The sequence below is a fragment of the Oncorhynchus nerka genome, linkage group LG28 (genome assembly GCF_034236695.1).
Source record: "Oncorhynchus nerka isolate Pitt River linkage group LG28, Oner_Uvic_2.0, whole genome shotgun sequence".
Classification (NCBI taxonomy): Eukaryota; Metazoa; Chordata; class Actinopteri; order Salmoniformes; family Salmonidae; genus Oncorhynchus; species Oncorhynchus nerka.
Window position 1 is genome coordinate 15,569,692 of NC_088423.1, and position 19,841 is coordinate 15,589,532.

Sequence of the window (19,841 nt, forward strand, 5' to 3'; positions counted from 1 at the left end):
TAGAATAATATTTGCGCAGCCAGTTGAATCTCCTTTGATTTTCCAGATGTATTCGATGGACTGCCCCGTAGCCTTGAGGTCTCTGCTGGTACTGTTCTTGGCCATCCCGGGGCGCACCTTGGCAAGTGCCCAAAGGAGTGCATATGTGACCAAATCTCACTCACTGTTACCTGTGTCAACAAAAACCTGACAGAGGTGCCTTCCACAATCGACGAGGTAAGCCTAAACCCCATGTGACTGACTCGTTGAAATTTTGGATTTTATGAAGTAAGCCTAATGATTACAATTCAAGGGGTAACCTGTTTGAATACAGCAGGGTTTCCCAGACCATGTCCCGGGGCCCCCTGGGTGGACGTTTTGGTTTTTGCCCTAGCACTACACAGTTCATTCAAATAATGCTTGGTGATGGGTTGATTATTTTAATCAGCTGTGTAGTGCTAGGGCAAACACCAAAACGTGCAGCCGGGGACACTACAGGTTGAATAACAAAATCATATTAAACAAATCTCAATCATTATCAATCCCTTCCCCCCATCAGATCACAGTGAAACTGGATCTGAGAAGCAACTACATCCAGGAGCTGCCATCAGGTGCGTTCAAACACACGCCGTACCTGACACACCTGTCCATGCAGCGCTGCAATCTCCGCACCGTGAAGGAGGGGGCGTTCCGTGCTCTGGGCCGTCTCGTCTTCCTCAACCTGGCCAACAACAACATGGAGATCCTCTATCAGGTGAGAGAGATTTGCACAGTGTTATATGTGACTGTTTCTGTGGTTTGACTATGTTTCTGGGGGAACTTGGTATTGAAAAAGAAAAGCTCCACACTCTCTTTCTTCATCTCATTTCCCTTTATATCTCTCTGTCTCTCTCTCTCTCTCTGTCTTACCGCCACTCTCTCCCCTCCCTCTCATTCCCCCTTCCTCCCACTCTCCCCTCCCTCTCATTCCCCCATCTCCAGGAGTCATTTGACGGTCTCTCCTCACTGAAGCAGCTGCTGATTGACCGTAACCGAGTGGAGGAGATCCAGCCAGGGGCCTTCTCTCAGCTGGGGTTCCTCAACCTGCTCTCCCTCACCCACAACCAGCTCACCTATATCCCCAACATGGCTTTCCAGGGCCTGCAGAACATAAAGTGGTTGCGCCTTAGCCACAACTCTGTTAACTACATGGCCACTGAGGCCTTCGCAGGCCTGTTCACCCTCACGCGCCTCAGCCTCGACCACAACGAGCTGCAGTTCTTTCCTACTGAGACCATGACCAGGTATGATGGTTGTGTTATCTCTTCCCTCACATACACCACAACACCCTTTTTCCAGGCACTATAAAGGCCTATTCTACCAACCATCCATTCCTCATTCCCCTCTCTCTCTCTCTCTCTCTCAATTTTTAAAATTCAATTCAATTCGCTTTATTGGCATGACGCAACAATGTACATATTGCCAAAGCTTATTTTGGATATTTACAATATAAAAATAAATAAAAATGAGAATCAAAATTGTCAACGGGACAACAGTACTAACAATAATCAAGGGTCAAAATAACCATACATTGAACAGTAACAATAAGCATACAGTAGAGTACATGTGCAGGTTGATTGGTCTGTCAGAGACTGTCCCTCAACTCATGGCAGGCAGAAATGTAGTGTGCTGCCAACCCACAGCTCTATGCGTCCTCCCCCAACAGGACGGGTAGCCTATCCTCATCAGAGAGGTCTTTGAAACCTTGAATAAGGGTTTCAAATTTGGGAAAATGACACTCTCTAATTGTTTTACATTTTTTACATTTTGTCAGGAAATGCAGCTCCATCTCAGGTTCTCTCTCTCTCTCTCTCTTTCTCTCTCTCTCATTCCCTCTATCTGTTCCCTCTCTCCAGACTCCCAGAGGTGACCCGTCTGGACCTCAGCTTCAACCCCATGACGTTCCTGGGTGAGGAGACTGTCTCCATGAACAAACTCACCCACCTCTTCATGGACCACATGTCCCTGCAGGACCTGTCCCACACGGCCGTGTCCCTGTCCCCCTCTCTCACCCACCTGGACCTCAGCCACAACCAGCTCCGTGTCCTCCAGCCCTTCGCTCCAGCCTCCCCCAAGCTGGCCCGCCTTAACCTGGCTGGAAACCCCATCTACTGCAACTGCTACCTGCTGCCGCTGAGGGAGTGGGGCATCCGGAAGAAGGTGAAGCTGATGGGGGCTTGCGGGGGACCGGCTCACTTCTCTGGGGAGAACCTGGAGGCCATCCACCCCCGGGACCTGCGCTGCCAGAGCCAGGAGGCCATGCTGAAGGCTGAGTTTGAGGAGCAGACTAGGGTGATGTCGCCCCCCACCCCCGAGCCCATCAACAAGGTCAAGTGTCCTGCCAACTGTGCCTGTGAGGTGAGAGAGGGGGATGCTGAGATTTTGATATGGGTTATGATCTTGCCATCCTAAAATGTATTTACCTCACCAAACCTTCTCTCTCCTATCTTATTCCTCTTGTCTTCCCTTATCCATCCCTCCTGTCCTCCCTTATCCATCCCGCCTGTCCTCCCTTATCCATCCCGCCTGTACTCCCTTATCCACCCCTCCTGTCATCCCTTATCCATCCCGCCTGTCCTCCCTTATCCATCCCTCCTGTCCTCCCTTATCCATCCCGCCTGTCCTCCCTTATCCATCCCACCTTTCCTCCCTTATCCATCCCGCCTGTCCTCCCTTATCCATCCCACCTTTCCTCCCTTATCCACCCCTCCTGTCCTCCCTTATCCACCCCTCCCGTCCTCCCTTATCCATCCCTCCATTGTTCCCCTCAGGGTGAGACACACCACTCCTCCTGTGAGAACCGCGGCCACAACAAAGTCCCCCTCGGCTTCTCCCCCGACACGCGCCTCCTCGACCTGCGGGGCAACCACTTCCACTACATCCCTGCCAACAGTTTTCCTGGCGTTGCCAAGGTAGTTTCCCTCCATCTACAGCGCTGTAAGATTGTGGAGGTGGAGCCTGGTGCGTTCCATGGCTTGAAAGGGCTGGTCTACCTTTACCTCTCAGAGAATGAGCTTGACTCCCTCAGCCCCGACGCCTTCAAGGGCATGCCTCAGCTCACCTACCTCCACTTGGAGAAGAACAAATTCACAGTCTTCCCCAAGGGGGCCTTCAAGCTGCTGCCTGGTCTGCTGGCCCTTCACATGGAGAACAACTCCATCGCCAAGCTGGAGCCAGGGATCCTGAATGGGGCTGAGAAGCTGAGGGGGCTCTATCTGACCTCCAACTTCATCAATGGTGTGGCCCCCAGGGCACTTGACCCATCCCCCGACCTCGACACTCTTCACTTGGGAGGGAACAAGCTCAAGGAGGTTCCCAGTGATGCGCTAGCGAAGACAGGCAACCTGGGAGAGTTACGGTTGTCTGGGAATCCCATTCGCTGGATTGGGCCGCATGCTTTTCAGCCATTAGCTAGGGCACTGAAGGATCTGTATCTGGACGGCATGGGTTTGGAGAAGGTGAGGCGATATATTTACATGCCAGTACATCTGTGGTTTTCCTGTCACTCCTCTACTTTCTCCTTGTTTTCGTATATCTCCCTTCATTCCCTTGCAATCTCGTATGCTCCAGTTTCCTCTTCTCTCCTATTCCCTCCCCATGACACGCCTGTGTTTTGTGGTTCTCCTGCAGATGTCTAAGGACTCTCTGGCAGGGCTGGGTGCTGGTCTGAGGAGTCTATACCTAGAGGGGAACCAGCTAGAGGAGGTGCCTGACTTCAACCCTCTGACCGGCCTGGAGGTTATCAACCTGGCAGAGAACCCTCTGCTATGTGACTGCCCCCTGCTGCCACTACGCATGTACCACATCCGCACATTACGCTCTCTCTATCACATACACACACTGATACATGCTTGCAAACTCCCCCTCTTTCTTCCTCGCTCATGTACACACGTGCTGTAACCCACTCATGTTCACCCTCTCATACAATCTGTAAACACACAATCATGTCTTAATGGCCACTCAGAAATATGCTGTACTCAACATACATGACAATGCCTTTGTTAAAGCCTGACTCGCTTTCCCTCAGGTGGATTGAGAAGGTGAACCTGAAGGTCCGGGCCACCTGTGTCCACCCACCTGAGCTGCGAGGCCGGAGGGTCAAGGACGTCCACGTCTTCAAGGCCTGCCCTGGAGGGGAAGGCCTGCCCTCTGCCCCCCTCCCGAAGGTTTCCAAACCCCCCAAGTCCACCAAACCCAAACCTGCCCACCTCAATGCCCCCAGACAGGTCAAGGTGGTCAAAACCAAAGCTCGCAAGATTCAGACCCGAAAGCCCACCATCTCCAAGAAAACCACCAAGAGAAGCATGGTGGTTTGATTGCACATAGCTGTCACTATTACACGTAACTACAGGTGAGGAGATGTAACTGTCGGAGCTATAATGATGTGCCTCACTTGTCTCCCTCAAGGCTTTGACCTCTGTAGATATGCACAACTCAACACAGAACAGACCAACACATACTAAGACAGACACAGTGGTCTTCATAGACAGATGCTATTCTGAAGAGGGTAGAAAAAGATGTAGAATTTCAATAATGTTGAAACTATTCTTTAACACCAGGATTATACTGTATGTTATTTCTATAATCGAGTGGCTTCCTGTTGAAAATGTTCTGAATTCATACTAACATTTTCAAATGTTACATTATGAAGTTTAGTCCGCTATGCTGACGCTTACTAGTGAAAACCAAACTGTAGGGAGCTCCAACATTTACTTCCCAATCTCCACATTCCACTGTACTAACACTCACTCTAATGGCCATTAGAGGGCAGTTTGACATACAGTACGTTGTAATTGCACTTTCTGTTTCCCACTTTGAAAACATTTTTGAATGTTACAGAGATCGAAATAAAGAATGAACAATTCTGTCAAGTGAGATGCTTGTTCAGTGTGGAAAAAGTTTGGCATTATAAAGAGCTCAAAGCTAGGTTCCTACCAGTACATAGCACTACCCTACTGTCTCGGTGTGTAGTAATGCATGTGTTTCATAGCAGATCCTAGTTTAGTCAGTAAAATGTCAAACGTGAAGGAAGATCATAAATCCCACAGACACTCAGAGCAACCAGTTCACTGAAGTACTTTAATCCAGGATTGTATATACAACAACGAAAAGGAATCTGGATATAAAACAAATAAACATTATACAACAACATCGACTGGGTGTTTGTTATTCAATGTATGAAAGAATGTCCTTAACGGGTGTCACAGTATTGGCCTTTCTGTTCAACTGGAACAGTTTTATTCAGCTCCAGAGCTGAGAATGTTCAGAAGTGGGGCTCAACAGACTCATCTGATCTTCAGGTGATCCAAGGCTGTGATGGTGTAGAATGAAGTTAACCACAGACATTCATCTACGGTCAGTTTGGATAATTGTATTCAGGGTATATCAATTTCAGTGAGTCTCAACGTTCCACCTCTGTCTGTTGCTTTCTGCTGGTCCTCTCCCTGTGGCTCCTGCTTGACCACCCCCAGGGAGGGTGGAGGGACCTGGGCCTCTGGCAGGGTCGGTGCGATGGGGGTCTCCACCTCCTCCACCTTCACTGCTATGACTAGAGAGAGAGAGAGAGAGGAAAAGAGGACAAACACAATGAGCAATTAAGAAAAGTGAAAGGCATTCAATAATCATCTGCATGTTCTCTTTCTTCCAAGTTATCAACTACTAGTATGGCTGGACTGGAAGTCATTACAGGATGCGTTTCTACTCACTCTCCTGTTCCTTAGTTTCAGCCTTAATCTGCTGTGTGAGGGATGTGTGTCTACTCACTCTCCTGCACCTCAGGTTCAGTCAATCTGCTGTGTGACGGATGTGTGTCTACTCACTCTCCTGCACCTCAGGTTCAGTCTTAATCTGCTGTGTGACGGATGTGTGTCTACTCACTCTCCTGCTCCTCAGGTTCAGTCTTAATCTGCTGTGTGAGGGATGTGTGTCTACTCACTCTCCTGCACCTCAGGTTCAGCCTTAATCTGCTGTGTGAGGGATGTGTCTACTCACTCTCCTGCACCTCAGGTTCAGCCTTAATCTGCTGTGTGAGGGATGTGTGTCTACTCACTCTCCTGCTCCTCAGGTTCAGCCTTAATCTGCTGTGTGAGGGATGTGTGTCTACTCACTCTCCTGCTCCTCAGGTTCAGCCTTAATCTGCTGTGTGAGGGATGTGTGTCTACTCACTCTCCTGCTCCTTAGTTTCAGCCTTAATCTGCTGTGTGAGGGATGTGTGTCTACTCACTCTCCTGCTCCTCAGGTTCAGTCTTAATCTGCTGTGTGAGGGATGTGTGTCTACTCACTCTCCTGCACCTCAGGTTCAGCCTTAATCTGCTGTGTGAGGGATGTGTGTCTACTCACTCTCCTGCACCTCAGGTTCAGCCTTAATCTGCTGTGTGAGGGATGTGTGTCTACTCACTCTCCTGCTCCTCAGGTTCAGCCTTAATCTGCTGTGTGAGGGATGTGTGTCTACTCACTCTCCTGCTCCTCAGGTTCAGTCTTAATCTGCTGTGTGACGGATGTGTGGTCTGACTGTTCTGGGGTTCCGGCCTCAGGTTCAGACTGTTGGCTCGGACGTCTTGGGGGGCGGTTCTTGGAGATGAGGTTCGCCAGTTTCTTCTTCACCATTCTTTTCTCTGGAACGTGCAAAGAGAGAGGGTTACAACAGAGGAAAACATTGAGTTGCATGGTTGAATCTACAAGTAGGCTATCTGGTTTAGTTAGTATCTGTGGTGTGGGATGGTTTTGGGAGGACGTACTCTTTTTCCCCATAGGCTTGTGTTTCTTGCGACTTGCAACAGGATCTACGAAAAGGAGAGAACACAAACATTCCAAACAAACGGCACTCAAAGCATCAACACCAAACAGTGGGGTATGTGTGTTAGTGCAGTCCATCCCTCGGTCCAACCTGGACCCAGGAGTAGACATAAAAAGTGAAGTAGTTGCAACGTTGCTAAAGTTGTCCGTGAAGTGATTTGAACAGGCAACCTTTGGATTGCTATACGTTTGCCTTATATGCCCACCCATCCACCCTGACCAAACACATTTCGATTTGCCTTCAGTAACCTGTCTTATGGACCATACCAAACGTAACATATCATACTCATTTGAGCGTCTTAGATTTTAATTTACTATGTTACGTCTAGTCTATGAGACCAGGCTGCTGAGTCCTCAGTTCTTACCTGGTCCAATGGGTGGCTGGAGCTGGTATCCTGTGACTTCGCACCAGCCCACTGGGTAGATGTCTGGTGACTGAACGTCCACCCACTGGTCAAAGTCCGGCTCCCAGCCATCAAAGTGCAGCAGTAGCAGCCGGCCCACACAGCGCCTCACGGTGGCGACGCACACCAGCCACGGCTCCATCAGGTCCACAGCTTCCAACTTCATTTTCTGAGTGAAGCCGTGACCTGAGCCGTCCTGTAGGACACACACGCAGTCACGCCCGCCCACACGCCATAGAACCAGAAACAGAACAGTGTTTCTAAACCTCTCTCAGTACCAATAGCTTCTCACAAGTCCATATACTGGAGACTGGGTATGACACTGGGTATATAAACAGCTTTGAGTTACCGTGTTGAAGAGCTGTGCTGGCGCTGTTCTGGCTCCCTTCTCCTCAAGGTATTTTGCCCAGGAGAAGGTTTTCCAGTCATAGCCTGGTAGAGAAGATGAATATGCCACCGGTATAAGGGATATGACATTGCATGTGGAACCACTCACTTAATTCTTATTATAGATTCACCATGCAGGTGGTGTTTGCCCAAAACATTAAACCAGAGCAACAAGAAAAAGGAAAAGAAAGAGAGCAGGGGAGAGAGTAGAAGAGAGAGTAAAAAATATATTAGAGGAGAGAAGGTAGTGGAGAGAGTATGGGAGAAAGTAGGAGAGTAGGGGGAGAGAGAGCAGTGGAGAGAGAGAGAGAGTGTAGGGGGGAGAGAGAGAGACACTTTCTCCTTTACTGTGATAAATATTCCTCACAAAGAGATTCATTATTCACAGAAATGACTACATATATTCCAAATTTTTACAAATTGAACCCAGAGGAAAAACTAAGAATACTCATGGGCGAAGGAGCAATGGCCCCTCTTGCAGCCAAATATGTATTTTCCTGCCATAGCCTGAGGGACACTGAATAATAACATCTGCATAGTAAACAGTAACTTACTTATTATTACTATTATTGTTATTACTATAATTATTAATGTTTATCATTCCAAATATGGGTGGTAATGGTAGTGATAACAGTTTAGTGATGGTAGTAGTAGTCATGATGATTGTAGTTGTAGTACTGATAAAGAAGATGACCGTTATTTAGTTATAAGTTAGTTATAGTTTCATTTTCCATAATTTGATTTTAAATTTATTACATAAATTCTACATACATTCTACTATTGACTGTTACCATTTTATTGTTATTATTTTTGTATTTAATTTTGTATTATTATTTACTACCATTTAATATTATTATTTGCTATCACTTATATTTTTGTTACAATGTATATTGTATACATTGTTGCTTTGGCAATATTGACACGATGTTTTTCATGCCAATAAAGCAGCTTGAATTTGAATATTTGAGAGAGAGAAGGGGAGAGAGAGAGAGTAGGGGGAGAGAGAGAGAGAGTAGGAGGGAGAGAGAGAGAGAGAGAGTAGGGGGAGAGAGAGAGAGAGAGTAGGGGGAGAGAGAGAGAGAGAGTAGGGAGAGAGAGAGAGAGAGAGGGAGAGAGAGAGAGAGAGAGAGAGTAGGGGGGAGAGAGAGAGAGAGAGAGTAGGGGGAGAGAGAGAGAGAGAGTAGGGGGAGAGAGAGAGAGAGAGAGTAGGGGGAGAGAGAGAGAGAGAGTAGGGGGAGAGAGAGAGAGAGTAGGGGAGAGAGAGAGAGAGTAGGGGGAGAGAGAGTGAGAGAGGGGGAGAGAGAGAGAGAGAGAGAGAGAAGGGGGAGAGAGAGAGAGAGAGAGAGAAGGGGGAGAGAGAGAGAGAGAGAAGGGGGAGAGAGAGAGAGAGAGAGAAGGGGGAGAGAGAGAGAGAGAGAAGGGGGAGAGAGAAGGGGAGAGAGAGAGAGAAGGGGGTAGAGAGAGAGAGAGAAGGGGGTAGAGAGAGAGAGAGAGAGAGAGAGAGAAGGGGGTAGAGAGAGAGAGAGAGAGAAGGGGGGAGAGAGAGAGAGAGAGAAGGGGGAGAGAGAGAGAAGGGGGGAGAGAGAGAGAAGGGGGAGAGAGAGAGAGAGAGAGAGGGGGGAGAGAGAGAGAGAGAGAAGGGGGAGAGAGAGAGAGAGAGAAGGGGGAGAGAGAGAGAGAAGGGGGTAGAGAGAGAGAGAGAGAGAGAGAGAGAAGGGGGTAGAGAGAGAGAGAGAGGAAGGGGGAGAGAGAGAGAGAGAGAAGGGGGAGAGAGAGAGAGAAGGGGGGAGAGAGAGAGAGAAGGGGGAGAGAGAGAGAGAGAGAAGGGGGAGAGAGAGAGAGAGAGGGGGGGAGAGAGAGAGAGAGAAGGGGGAGAGAGAGAGAGAGAGAGAAGGGGGAGAGAGAGTAGGGGAGAGAGAGAGAGAGAAGGGGGAGAGAGAGTAGGGGAGAGAGAGAGAGAGAGAGAGGGGAGAGAGAGAGGGAGAGAGAGAGAGAGAGAGTTGGGAGAGAGAGAGAGAGAGTAGGGAGAGAGAGAGAGAGAGGGGAGAGAGAGAGAGAGAGAGAGAGAGAGAGAGAGAGAGAGAGAGAGAGAGAGAGAGAGAGAGTAGGAGAGAGAGAGAGAGTAGGGAGAGAGAGAGAGAGAGAGTAGGGGGAGAGAGAGAGAGAGAGTAGGGGGGAGAGAGAGAGAGAGAGAGGGGGGAGAGAGAGAGAGAGAGAGAGAGAGAGTGAGAGAGTAGGGGGGGAGAGAGAGAGAGAGAGTGAGAGAGTAGGGGGGAGAGACATTTCATTACATTTCATTATACATTATACATTTCATTATAGTACAACGGTTTGATTTGTCTAATCTTAGCAATTTCTTCTTAGCTAGCTACATAGCCGTCTTTCTATCATAGATAATTGCGTAATTATCGTATTTCGTCGTCCTAACGCAGTCTACACTGCCCTGCAGCTAGCCAGCTAGCTAACGTCCACCGTTAGCTAGTCCACCGTCTACCGATTAGCAGCACAACTATTACACTCAACTGAACGACTTGATTAGTGTAGTGTTAGCTAGCTACATAGTTGTCTTTGCTGTCTTCGTATCCAAGATAATTGTGTAGTTAGAGTGTGTAGTTTTAGAGTGATTATCTTAATTTACCGAGGTTAGCTAGCCAGCTATTTGTCGTCCTTAACGTAGGAGACACTCCTAGCTAGCCAACAGCTAGCCAACGTCTACCGAACAGAACTTCCGCACTCAACAATCCGGTCGCATTTCGCTTCGCTCCACAGGTAGTATCACATTTTTCATTTCATTTCATTACAGTACAACGGCTTGATTTGTTTGATCGTAGCTAGCTACATAGCCGTCTGTGTATCAAAGATAATTGTGTAGTCTTGAGCGATTTCCTAGGTTAGCTAGCCAGCTATTGTCGTTCTTTTAACGCAACGTAACGTAATCAACACTGCTAGCTAGCCAGCTAGCCCCGAATAGCAGCACAGTAGCACAGTAGGAACTATTACACTCAACGGAACGACTTGATTAGTGTAGTGTCAACAACGCAGACACTGCCAGCTAGCCTACATAGTCAACAACGCAGCCTCTGCCAGCTAGCCTACTTCAGCAGTACTGTATCATTTTAATCATTTTAGTCAATAAGATTCTTGCTACGTAAGCTTAACTTTCTGAACACTCGAGACGTGTAGTCCACTTGTCATTCCAATCCCCTTTGCATTAGCGTAGCCTCTTGTGTAGCCTGTCAACTATGTGTCTGTCTATCCCTGTTCTCTCCTCTCTGCACAGACCATACAAACGCTCCCACACCGCGTGGCCGCGGCCACCCTAATCTGGTGGTCCCAGCGCACGACCCACGTGGAGTTCCAGGTCTCCGGTAGCCTCTGGAACTGCCGATCTGCGGCCAACAAGGCAGAGTTCATCTCAGCCTATGCCTCCCTCCAGTCCCTCGACTTCTTGGCACTGACGGAAACATGGATCACCACAGACAACACTGCTACTCCTACTGCTCTCTCTTCGTCTGCCCACGTGTTCTCGCACACCCCGAGAGCTTCTGGTCAGCGGGGTGGTGGCACCGGGATCCTCATCTCTCCCAAGTGGTCATTCTCTCTTTCTCCCCTTACCCATCTGTCTATCGCATCCTTTGAATTCCATGCTGTCACAGTTACCAGCCCTTTCAAGCTTAACATCCTTATCATTTATCGCCCTCCAGGTTCCCTCGGAGAGTTCATCAATGAGCTTGATAAGCTCCTTTCCTGAGGACGGCTCATCTCTCACAGTTCTGGGCGACTTTAACCTCCCCACGTCTACCTTTGACTCATTCCTCTCTGCCTCCTTCTTTCCACTCCTCTCCTCTTTTGACCTCACCCTCTCACCTTCCCCCCCTACTCACAAGGCAGGAAATACGCTCAACCTCATCTTTACTAGATGCTGTTCTTCCACTAACCTCATTGCAACTCCCCTCCAAGTCTCCGACCGCTACCTTGTATCCTTTTCCCTCTCGCTCTCATCCAACACCTCCCACACTGCCCCTACTCGGATGGTATCGCGCCGTCCCAACCTTCGCTCTCTCTCCCCCGCTACTCTCTCCTCTTCCATCCTATCATCTCTTCCCTCTGCTCAAACCTTCTCCAACCTATCTCCTGATTCTGCCTCCTCAACCCTCCTCTCCTCCCTTTCTGCATCCTTTGACTCTCTATGTCCCCTATCCTCCAGGCCGGCTCGGTCCTCCCCTCCCGCTCCGTGGCTCGACGACTCATTGCGAGCTCACAGAACAGGGCTCCGGGCAGCCGAGCGGAAATGGAGGAAAACTCCGCCTCCCTGCGGACCTGACATCCTTTCACTCCCTCCTCTCTACATTTTCCTCTTCTCTCTCTGCTGCTAAAGCCACTTTCTACCACTCTAAATTCCAAGCATCTGCCTCTAACCCTAGGAAGCTCTTTGCAACCTTCTCCTCCCTCCTGAATCCTCCCCCCTCCTCCCTCTCTGCAGATGACTTCGTCAACCATTTTGAAAAGAAGGTCGACGACATCTGATCCTCGTTTGCTAAGTCAAACGACACCGCTGGTTCTGCTCACACTGCCCTACCCTGTGCTCTGACCTCTTTCTCCCCTCTCTCTCCAGATGACATCTCGCGTCTTGTGACGGCCGGCCGCCCAACAACCTGCCCGCTTGACCCTATCCCCTCCTCTCTTCTCCAGACCATTTCCGGTGACCTTCTCCCTTACCTCACCTCGCTCATCAACGCATCCCTGACCGCTGGCTACGTCCCTCCCGTCTTCAAGAGAGCGAGAGTTGCACCCCTTCTGAAAAAACCTACACTCGATCCCTCCGATGTCAACAACTACAGACCAGTATCCCTTCTTTCTTTTCTCTCCAAAACTCTTGAACGTGCCGTCCTTGGCCAGCTCTCCCGCTATCTCTCTCAGAATGACCTTCTTGATCCAAATCAGTCAGGTTTCAAGACTAGTCATTCAACTGAGACTGCTCTTCTCTGTATCACGGAGGCACTCCGCACTGCTAAAGCTAACTCTCTCTCCTCTGCTCTCATCCTTCTAGACCTATCGGCTGCCTTCGATACTGTGAACCATCAGATCCTCTTCTCCACCCTCTCCGAGTTGGGCATCTCCGGCGCGGCCCATGCTTGGATTGCGTCCTACCTGACAGGTCGCTCCTACCAGGTGGCGTGGCGAGAATCTGTCTCCTCACCACGCGCTCTCACCACTGGTGTCCCCCAGGGCTCTGTTCTAGGCCCTCTCCTATTCTCGCTATACACCAAGTCACTTGGCTCTGTCATAACCTCACATGGTCTCTCCTATCATTGCTATGCAGACGACACACAATTAATCTTCTCCTTTCCCCCCTCTGATGACCAGGTGGCGAATCGCATCTCTGCATGTCTGGCAGACATATCAGTGTGGATGACGGACCACCACCTCAAGCTGAACCTCGGCAAGACGGAGCTGCTCTTCCTCCCGGGAAGGACTGCCCGTTCCATGATCTCGCCATCACGGTTGACAACTCCATCGTGTCCTCCTCCCAGAGCGCTAAGAACCTTGGCGTGATCCTGGACAACACCCTGTCGTTCTCAACTAACATCAAGGCGGTGGCCCGTTCCTGTAGGTTCATGCTCTACAACATCCGCAGAGTACGACCCTGCCTCACACAGGAAGCGGCGCAGGTCCTAATCCAGGCACTTGTCATCTCCCGTCTGGATTACTGCAACTCGCTGTTGGCTGGGCTCCCTGCCTGTGCCATTAAACCCCTACAACTCATCCAGAACGCCGCAGCCCGTCTGGTGTTCAACCTTCCCAAGTTCTCTCACGTCACCCCGCTCCTCCGCTCTCTCCACTGGCTTCCAGTTGAAGCTCGCATCCGCTACAAGACCATGGTGCTTGCCTACGGAGCTGTGAGGGGAACGGCACCTCAGTACCTCCAGGCTCTGATCAGGCCCTACACCCAAACAAGGGCACTGCGTTCATCCACCTCTGGCCTGCTCGCCTCCCTACCACTGAGGAAGTACAGTTCCCGCTCAGCCCAGTCAAAACTGTTCGCTGCTCTGGCCCCCCAATGGTGGAACAAACTCCCTCACGACGCCAGGACAGCGGAGTCAATCACCACCTTCCGGAGACACCTGAAACCCCACCTCTTTAAGGAATAACTAGGATAGGATAAAGTAATCCCTCTCACCCCCCTTAAAAGATTTAGATGCACTACTGTTCCACTGGATGTCATAAGGTGAATGCACCAATTTGTAAGTCGCTCTGGATAAGAGCGTCTGCTAAATGACTTAAATGTAAATGTAATGTGTGACAAACAGCTGACTTTTCACCCTACACTCAAACTGTGTGGTTTCTCATTTTTTCCCCATAAGGTGAAAGCACCAATTTGTAAGTCGCTCTGGATAAGAGCGTCTGCTAAATGACTTAAATGTAATGTAAATGTAAAGAGAGAGAGAGTAGGGGGGAGAGAGAGAGAGAGTAGGGGGAGAGAGAGAGAGAGAGAGAGAGAGAGTAGGGGGAGAGAGAGAGAGAGTAGGGGGAGAGAGAGTAGGGGGAAAGAGAGAGAGAGTAGGGGGAGAGAGAGAGTGTAGGGTATTACCAGGGGGTGGTGTGAGCTGGATGTTGTGCTTCTGGCAATATCCCTTGGGTAGGATGGCATGGGAGGAAGCATGGTAGCAGAACCAGTCAGACCCATCACCCGGCCCATCTGTGCCATCAATGCCCACCATCAGGTAGCCATCCAACAGCACCTGGGAGAAAGAGAGAGTAACAACAGTTACCTTGCTACTAGACTCCATTTCCAGGTAATCCAAGATGGTGTAGCAGTCGGCGTGTGTTTTGTCATATCCTGTGTAAATAATAGTTTTCCTCGTTTTTCCCCCCATATTTTTTCGTATATATTTTAATCTCAATTTTCATTTACGGACTGAATATACTCTCCTGCAACCCGCCTCACCCAATGTGGTACGGATCTGCTATTTTTATACTTTAGAACCGGAACCCCCATCAGAAGCTAGCCAGCTAACTAGCTAGTAGTCAGTTAGCCACTGCAAGGGGTCTTCACCGTTGACTCGGACACCAGCCAGCCTCAGCTCGGTCAATACCTGCCAGACTGCACAGCGTGATATCAACCCAGAGCATATCGGACTGTTTTTACTCAACCACATCTCCGGATTCCTACAGCAAGCTCTGGACCTTTACACCGGATCATCGCACCTAGCTAGCTGAAATCCAAGTGGCTACTCCTGGCAAACGTCTTTGTCCCGAAGCAAGCAGCAGTTAGACTTGAGCTAGCCTCGAGCTAGGCCCATCTCCTGGCTAGCCGAAGAGGTCCATCAGCTAATTCTTGGGCTACAATACCTCTTCTGCCAATTGGCCTGGACCCTTTATTGCCAACACGGAGCCCCGCCGATCCATCACGACTGGTCTGCCGACGTAATCGTCCGAGGTGGTTTCAACAGGCTTTTCCGTTGCGACGTCGTCGAAAATCCATCTGCTGGCCACGGCCCACTATTTTTCTGAATTACCGTGTCTCCAGCTCGCCAAGCGTAGTAGCGACTACCGAATGGCTCCCTGACTCACCTATTGCTGCTCATTGGACCCTATGATCACTCGGCTACTCATGCCTCTCCCTAATGTCAATATGCCTGTCAACTGCTGTTTAGGTTAGTTATTATTGTTTTATTTCACTAAAAAGCCCCCAGCCCCGTCCTAAATGCCTCTTTTGTCGCACCCTCCACACATGCGGAGACCTCACCTGGCTTAACTGGTGCCTCCAGAGACGCAACCGCTCTCATCGTCACTCTGCCTCGGTTTACCTCCACTGTACTCACATCCTACCACACCCTTGTCTGTACATTATGCCCTGAATCTGTTCTACCACGCCCAGAAATCTGCTCCTTTTATTCTCTGTCCCCAACGCAATAGACGACCAGTTCTTACAGCCTTTAGCCGTACCCTTATCCTACTCCTCCTCTGGTGATGTAGTGTTTAACCCAGGCCCTGTAGCCTCCAGCATCACACCAAGGTGCTCTCATTGGTTGACTTCTGTAACCGTAAAAGCCTTGGTTTCATGCATGTTAACATCAGAAGCCTCCTCCATAAATTTGCTTTATTCACTGCTTTAGCACGCTCCTCCAACCCAGACGTCCTAGCCATGTCTGTATCCTGGCTTAGGAAGGCAACCAACATTTTTGACATTTTCCGTCAAGACAGAACTGCTAAAGGGGACGGAATTGCAATCTACTGTAGAGATAGCCTGCAGAGTTCTGTCATACTATCCAGGTCTATGCCCAAACAGTTCGAGCTTCTACTTTTAAAGATCCATCTCTCCAGAAATAAGTCCCTCACTGTTGCCGCTTGTTATAAGTCCCTCACTCCAGACCTGACTGCCCTTGACCAGCACAAAAACACCCTGGCGTACTGCACTAGCTTCGAATAGTCCCCAGAATATGCAACTTTTCAGGGAAGTCAGGAACCAATACATGCAGTCAGTTGGGACAGAAATTTCAAACAGAAATTTGCATTCTGCAGCACTAATTCCACAAAGTTTGGGGACACTGTAAAGTCCATGGAGAATAAGAGTACCTCCTCTCAGCTGCCCAATGCACTGAGACTAGGAAATACTGTCACCACTGATAAATCCACGATAATCGAGAATTTCAATATTGCACCTGGCAATCCCAAACCCGGCCAACAGCTCCGCACCCCCCGCGCTTCTCCTTCACCCAAATCCAGACAGCTGATGTTCTGAAAGAGCTGCAAAATCTGGATCCCTACAAATCAGCTTGGCTAGACAATCTGGACCCTCTCTTCCTAAAATGATCTGCTGCCATTGTTGAATTCCCTATTACTAGTCTATTCAACCTCTCTTCGTATCGTCTGAGATTCCTAAAGATTGGAAAGTGGCCGCGGTCATCTCCCTCTTCAAAGGGGGAGACACTCTATAGCCAAACTGTTACAGACCTATATCCATCCTGCCCTGCCTTTCTTAAGTCTTCGAAAGCCAAGTGAACAAACAGTTCCCTGACCATTTTGAATCCCACCATACCTTCTCCGCTATGCAATCTGGTTTCCGAGCTGGTCACGGATGTACCTCAGCCACGCTCAAGGTCGTAAATGACATAACTGCCATCGATAAAAGACAGTACTGTACAGCCGTCTTCATCAACCTGGCCAAGGCTTTCGACTCTGTCAATCACTGTATTCTTATAGGCAGACTCAACAGCCTTGGTATCTCGATTGACTGCCTCGCCTGGTTCACTAACTACTTCTCAGATAGAGTTCAGTGTGTCAAATTGGAGGGCCTGTTGTCCGGACCTCTGGCAGTCTAAGGGGTGCCACAGGGTTCAACTCTCGGGCCGACCTTTTTCTCTGTATATATCAAAAATGTTGCTCTTGCTGCGGGTGATTCTACGCAGACGACACCATTCTGTATACATCTGGCCCTTCTTTGGACACTGTTAACAACCCTCCAGACGAGCTTCAACGCCATACAACACTCCTCCCATGGCCTCCAGCTGCTCTTAAATACTTGTAAAACTAAATGAAGAGCATGCAACTGATCGCTGCCAGCCCCCGCCTGCCCGACTAGCATCACTACTCTGGACGATTCTGACTTAGAATATGTGGACAACTACAAATACCTAGGTGTCTGGCTAGACTGTAAACTCTCCTTCCAGACTCACAATAAGCATCTCCAATCCAAAGTTAAATCTAGAATCGGCTTGCTATTTCGCAACAAAGCCTCCTTCACTCATGCTGCCAAACATACCCTTGTAAAACTGACTACCCTACCGATCCTTGACTTTGCGATGTCATTTACAAAATAGCCTCCAACACTCGACTCAACAAATTGGATGTAGTCTATCACAGTGCCATCTGTTTTGTCACCAAAGCCCCATATACTACCCACCACTGCGACCTGTATGCTCTCGTTGGCTGGCCCTCACTACATATCCGTAGCCAAACTCACTGGCTCCAGGTCATCTGTAAGTCTTTGCGAGGTAAAGCTCTGCCTTATCTATGCTCACTGGTCACCATAGCAACACCCACCCGTAGCATGTGCTCCAGCAGGTATATTTCACTGGTCATCCCCAAAGCGAACACCTCCTTTGGCCGCCTTTCCTTCCAGTTCTCTGCTACCAATGACTGGAACAAATTGCAAAAAAAAAAATCACTGAAGTTGGAGACATATCTCCCTCACTAACTTTAAGCACCAGCTGTCAGAGCAGCTTTCGATCGCTGCAGCTGTACACAGCCCATCTGTAAATAGCCCATCCAATCAACTACCTTCCTCATCCCCATATTTGTTTTTGTTTTTCTGCTCTTTTGCACACCATTATTTCTACTTGCACATCATCCTCACATATATCACTCCAGTGTAAATTGCTAAATTGTAATTACTTCGCCACTGTTGGCCTATTTATTGTCTTGCATTCTTACTTCATTTGCACACACTGTATACAGATTTTTCTATTGTGTTATTGATTGTACATTTGTTTATTCCATGTATAACTCTGTGTTGTTGTTTTTGTCGCACTGCTTTGCTTTATCTTGGCCAGGTCGCAGTTGTAAATGAGAACTTGTTCTCAACTGGCCTACCTGGTTAAATAAATGTGAATTTTTAAAATATTTTTAACAGGTTGAATCACAAGTTTGCTGGACAGAAGAAGCCATTAAAGCACTAAACCACTGATTTAAATAATCAAAGCTTGATGAGGAGTTCATTTCAATCAGATGTGTAGTGCTAGGGCAAAAACTAAAACATGAACCCCTTGGGGTCCCTAGGGCCGAGATAGGGAAACCCTGCTTTTAAACAGTTACAGTTTAATGGCTGCGATAGGAGGACATTGAAGATGGATCAACAACATTTGAGTTACTCCACAATACTAACCTAAATGACAGAGTGAAAAGGAAAGCCTGTACAGAATAAACATATTCCAAAACATGCAACCTGTCTGCAATAAGGCACTGAAGTAATAATGCAAAAACTGTGGAAAATAAATTATGTCTTGAAAAGAAAGTGTTATATTTGGGAGTAACACTCTTTATATTTTCAAGCATGGTGGTGGCTGCTTCATGTTATGGGTTTTGCTTGTCATCGGCAAGGACTAGGGAGTTTAAGATACAAATAAATGGAATAGCGCTAAGCACAGGCAAAATCCTTGGGGAAAACCTGGTTCAGTCTGCTTTCCAACGGACACTGGGAGACAAATTCACATTTCATCAGGACAATAACCTAAAACTCAAGGCCAAATCTACAGTGGAGTTGTTTACCAAGACATCATTGAATGTTCCTGAGTGGCTGAGTTACAGTTTTGACTTAAAATCAGCTTTAAAATATATGACAAGACATGAAAATGACTGTCTAGCAAAGATCAATAACCAACTTGTTTTTTAAAGAATGTGCAAATATTGTACTATCCAGGTGTGCAAATCAAATCAAATTTATTTATATAGCCCTTCGTACATCAGCTGATATCTCAAAGTGCTGTACAGAAACCCAGCCTAAAACCCCAAACAGCAAGCAATGCAGGTGTAGAAGCACGGTGGCTAGGAAAAACTCCCTAGAAAGGCCAAAACCTAGGAAGAAACCTAGAGAGGAACCAGGCTATGTGGGGTGGCCAGTCCTCTTCTGGCTGTGCCGGGTGGAGATTATAACAGAACATGGCCAAGATGTTAAAATGTTCATAAATGACCAGCATGGTCGAATAATAATAAGGTAGAACAGTTGAAACTGGAGCAGCAGCACGGCCAGGTGGACTGGGGACAGCAAGGAGTCATCATGTCAGGTAGTCCTGGGGCATGGTCCTAGGGCTCAGGTCCTCCGAGAAAAAGCTCTTAGAGACTTACCCAGAAAGACTCACAGCTGTAATCACTGCCAAAGGGGATTCTAACATGCATTGAATAATTATCTAAAATCAAGATAGAACACCAATTTATTTTTCATCTTCCTTTGAAATTAGAGTATTTTGTGTAGATCGTTGACAAAAAATTACAATTAAATCCATTTTAATCCCTAATTTAATACACTATAAGTACATTTGTGCAAATACTTATGACACCCTCAAATGGAGGGACTAGATACATAGTGCTTTAATTTCTAAACCGAAAAACATATGAAAATACCCTCAAATAAAAGGTGACATTCTGTTCTGTCACCTCATATAAAACATTTAATATCAAGTCCAAAATGTTGGAGTATAGAGCCAAATTAAGTGTACATAGACAATATTAGTTAAA

General features: G+C 48.2%; 2 protein-coding genes across 5 annotated transcripts in view; one reads left to right on the forward strand and one right to left on the reverse strand.

Annotated features, from left to right (window-relative positions):
* Positions 1-46: 46 nt before the first annotated feature.
* Positions 47-5,084, forward strand: LOC115112924 (chondroadherin-like protein). Its single transcript, XM_029639990.2, is given in 8 exon segments — positions 47-101; positions 104-216; positions 539-733; positions 961-1,262; positions 1,875-2,376; positions 2,790-3,476; positions 3,649-3,815; positions 4,046-5,084. Coding segments are annotated over 8 exon segments (2,310 nt in total). The 3' UTR covers positions 4,335-5,084.
* l3mbtl2 (L3MBTL histone methyl-lysine binding protein 2) overlaps positions 5,078-19,841 on the reverse strand; it is a 32,301-nt gene continuing 17,537 nt past the window's right edge. For 2 of the 4 annotated variants that reach the window (XM_065012654.1, XM_065012655.1), the window contains exons 13-19: positions 17,652-17,747; positions 14,197-14,347; positions 7,567-7,649; positions 7,179-7,413; positions 6,756-6,800; positions 6,474-6,632; positions 5,078-5,566 (exon numbers count right to left, since the gene is read on the reverse strand). In XM_065012654.1, the coding sequence (XP_064868726.1) occupies positions 5,394-5,566; positions 6,474-6,632; positions 6,756-6,800; positions 7,179-7,413; positions 7,567-7,649; positions 14,197-14,347; positions 17,652-17,747 (942 nt within the window). In that variant the 3' untranslated portion in view covers positions 5,078-5,393. The remainder of the gene's footprint in view (positions 5,567-6,473; positions 6,633-6,755; positions 6,801-7,178; positions 7,414-7,566; positions 7,650-14,196; positions 14,348-17,651; positions 17,748-19,841) is intronic. The other 2 variants (XM_065012656.1, XM_029639988.2) reach the window with 2 other exon arrangements.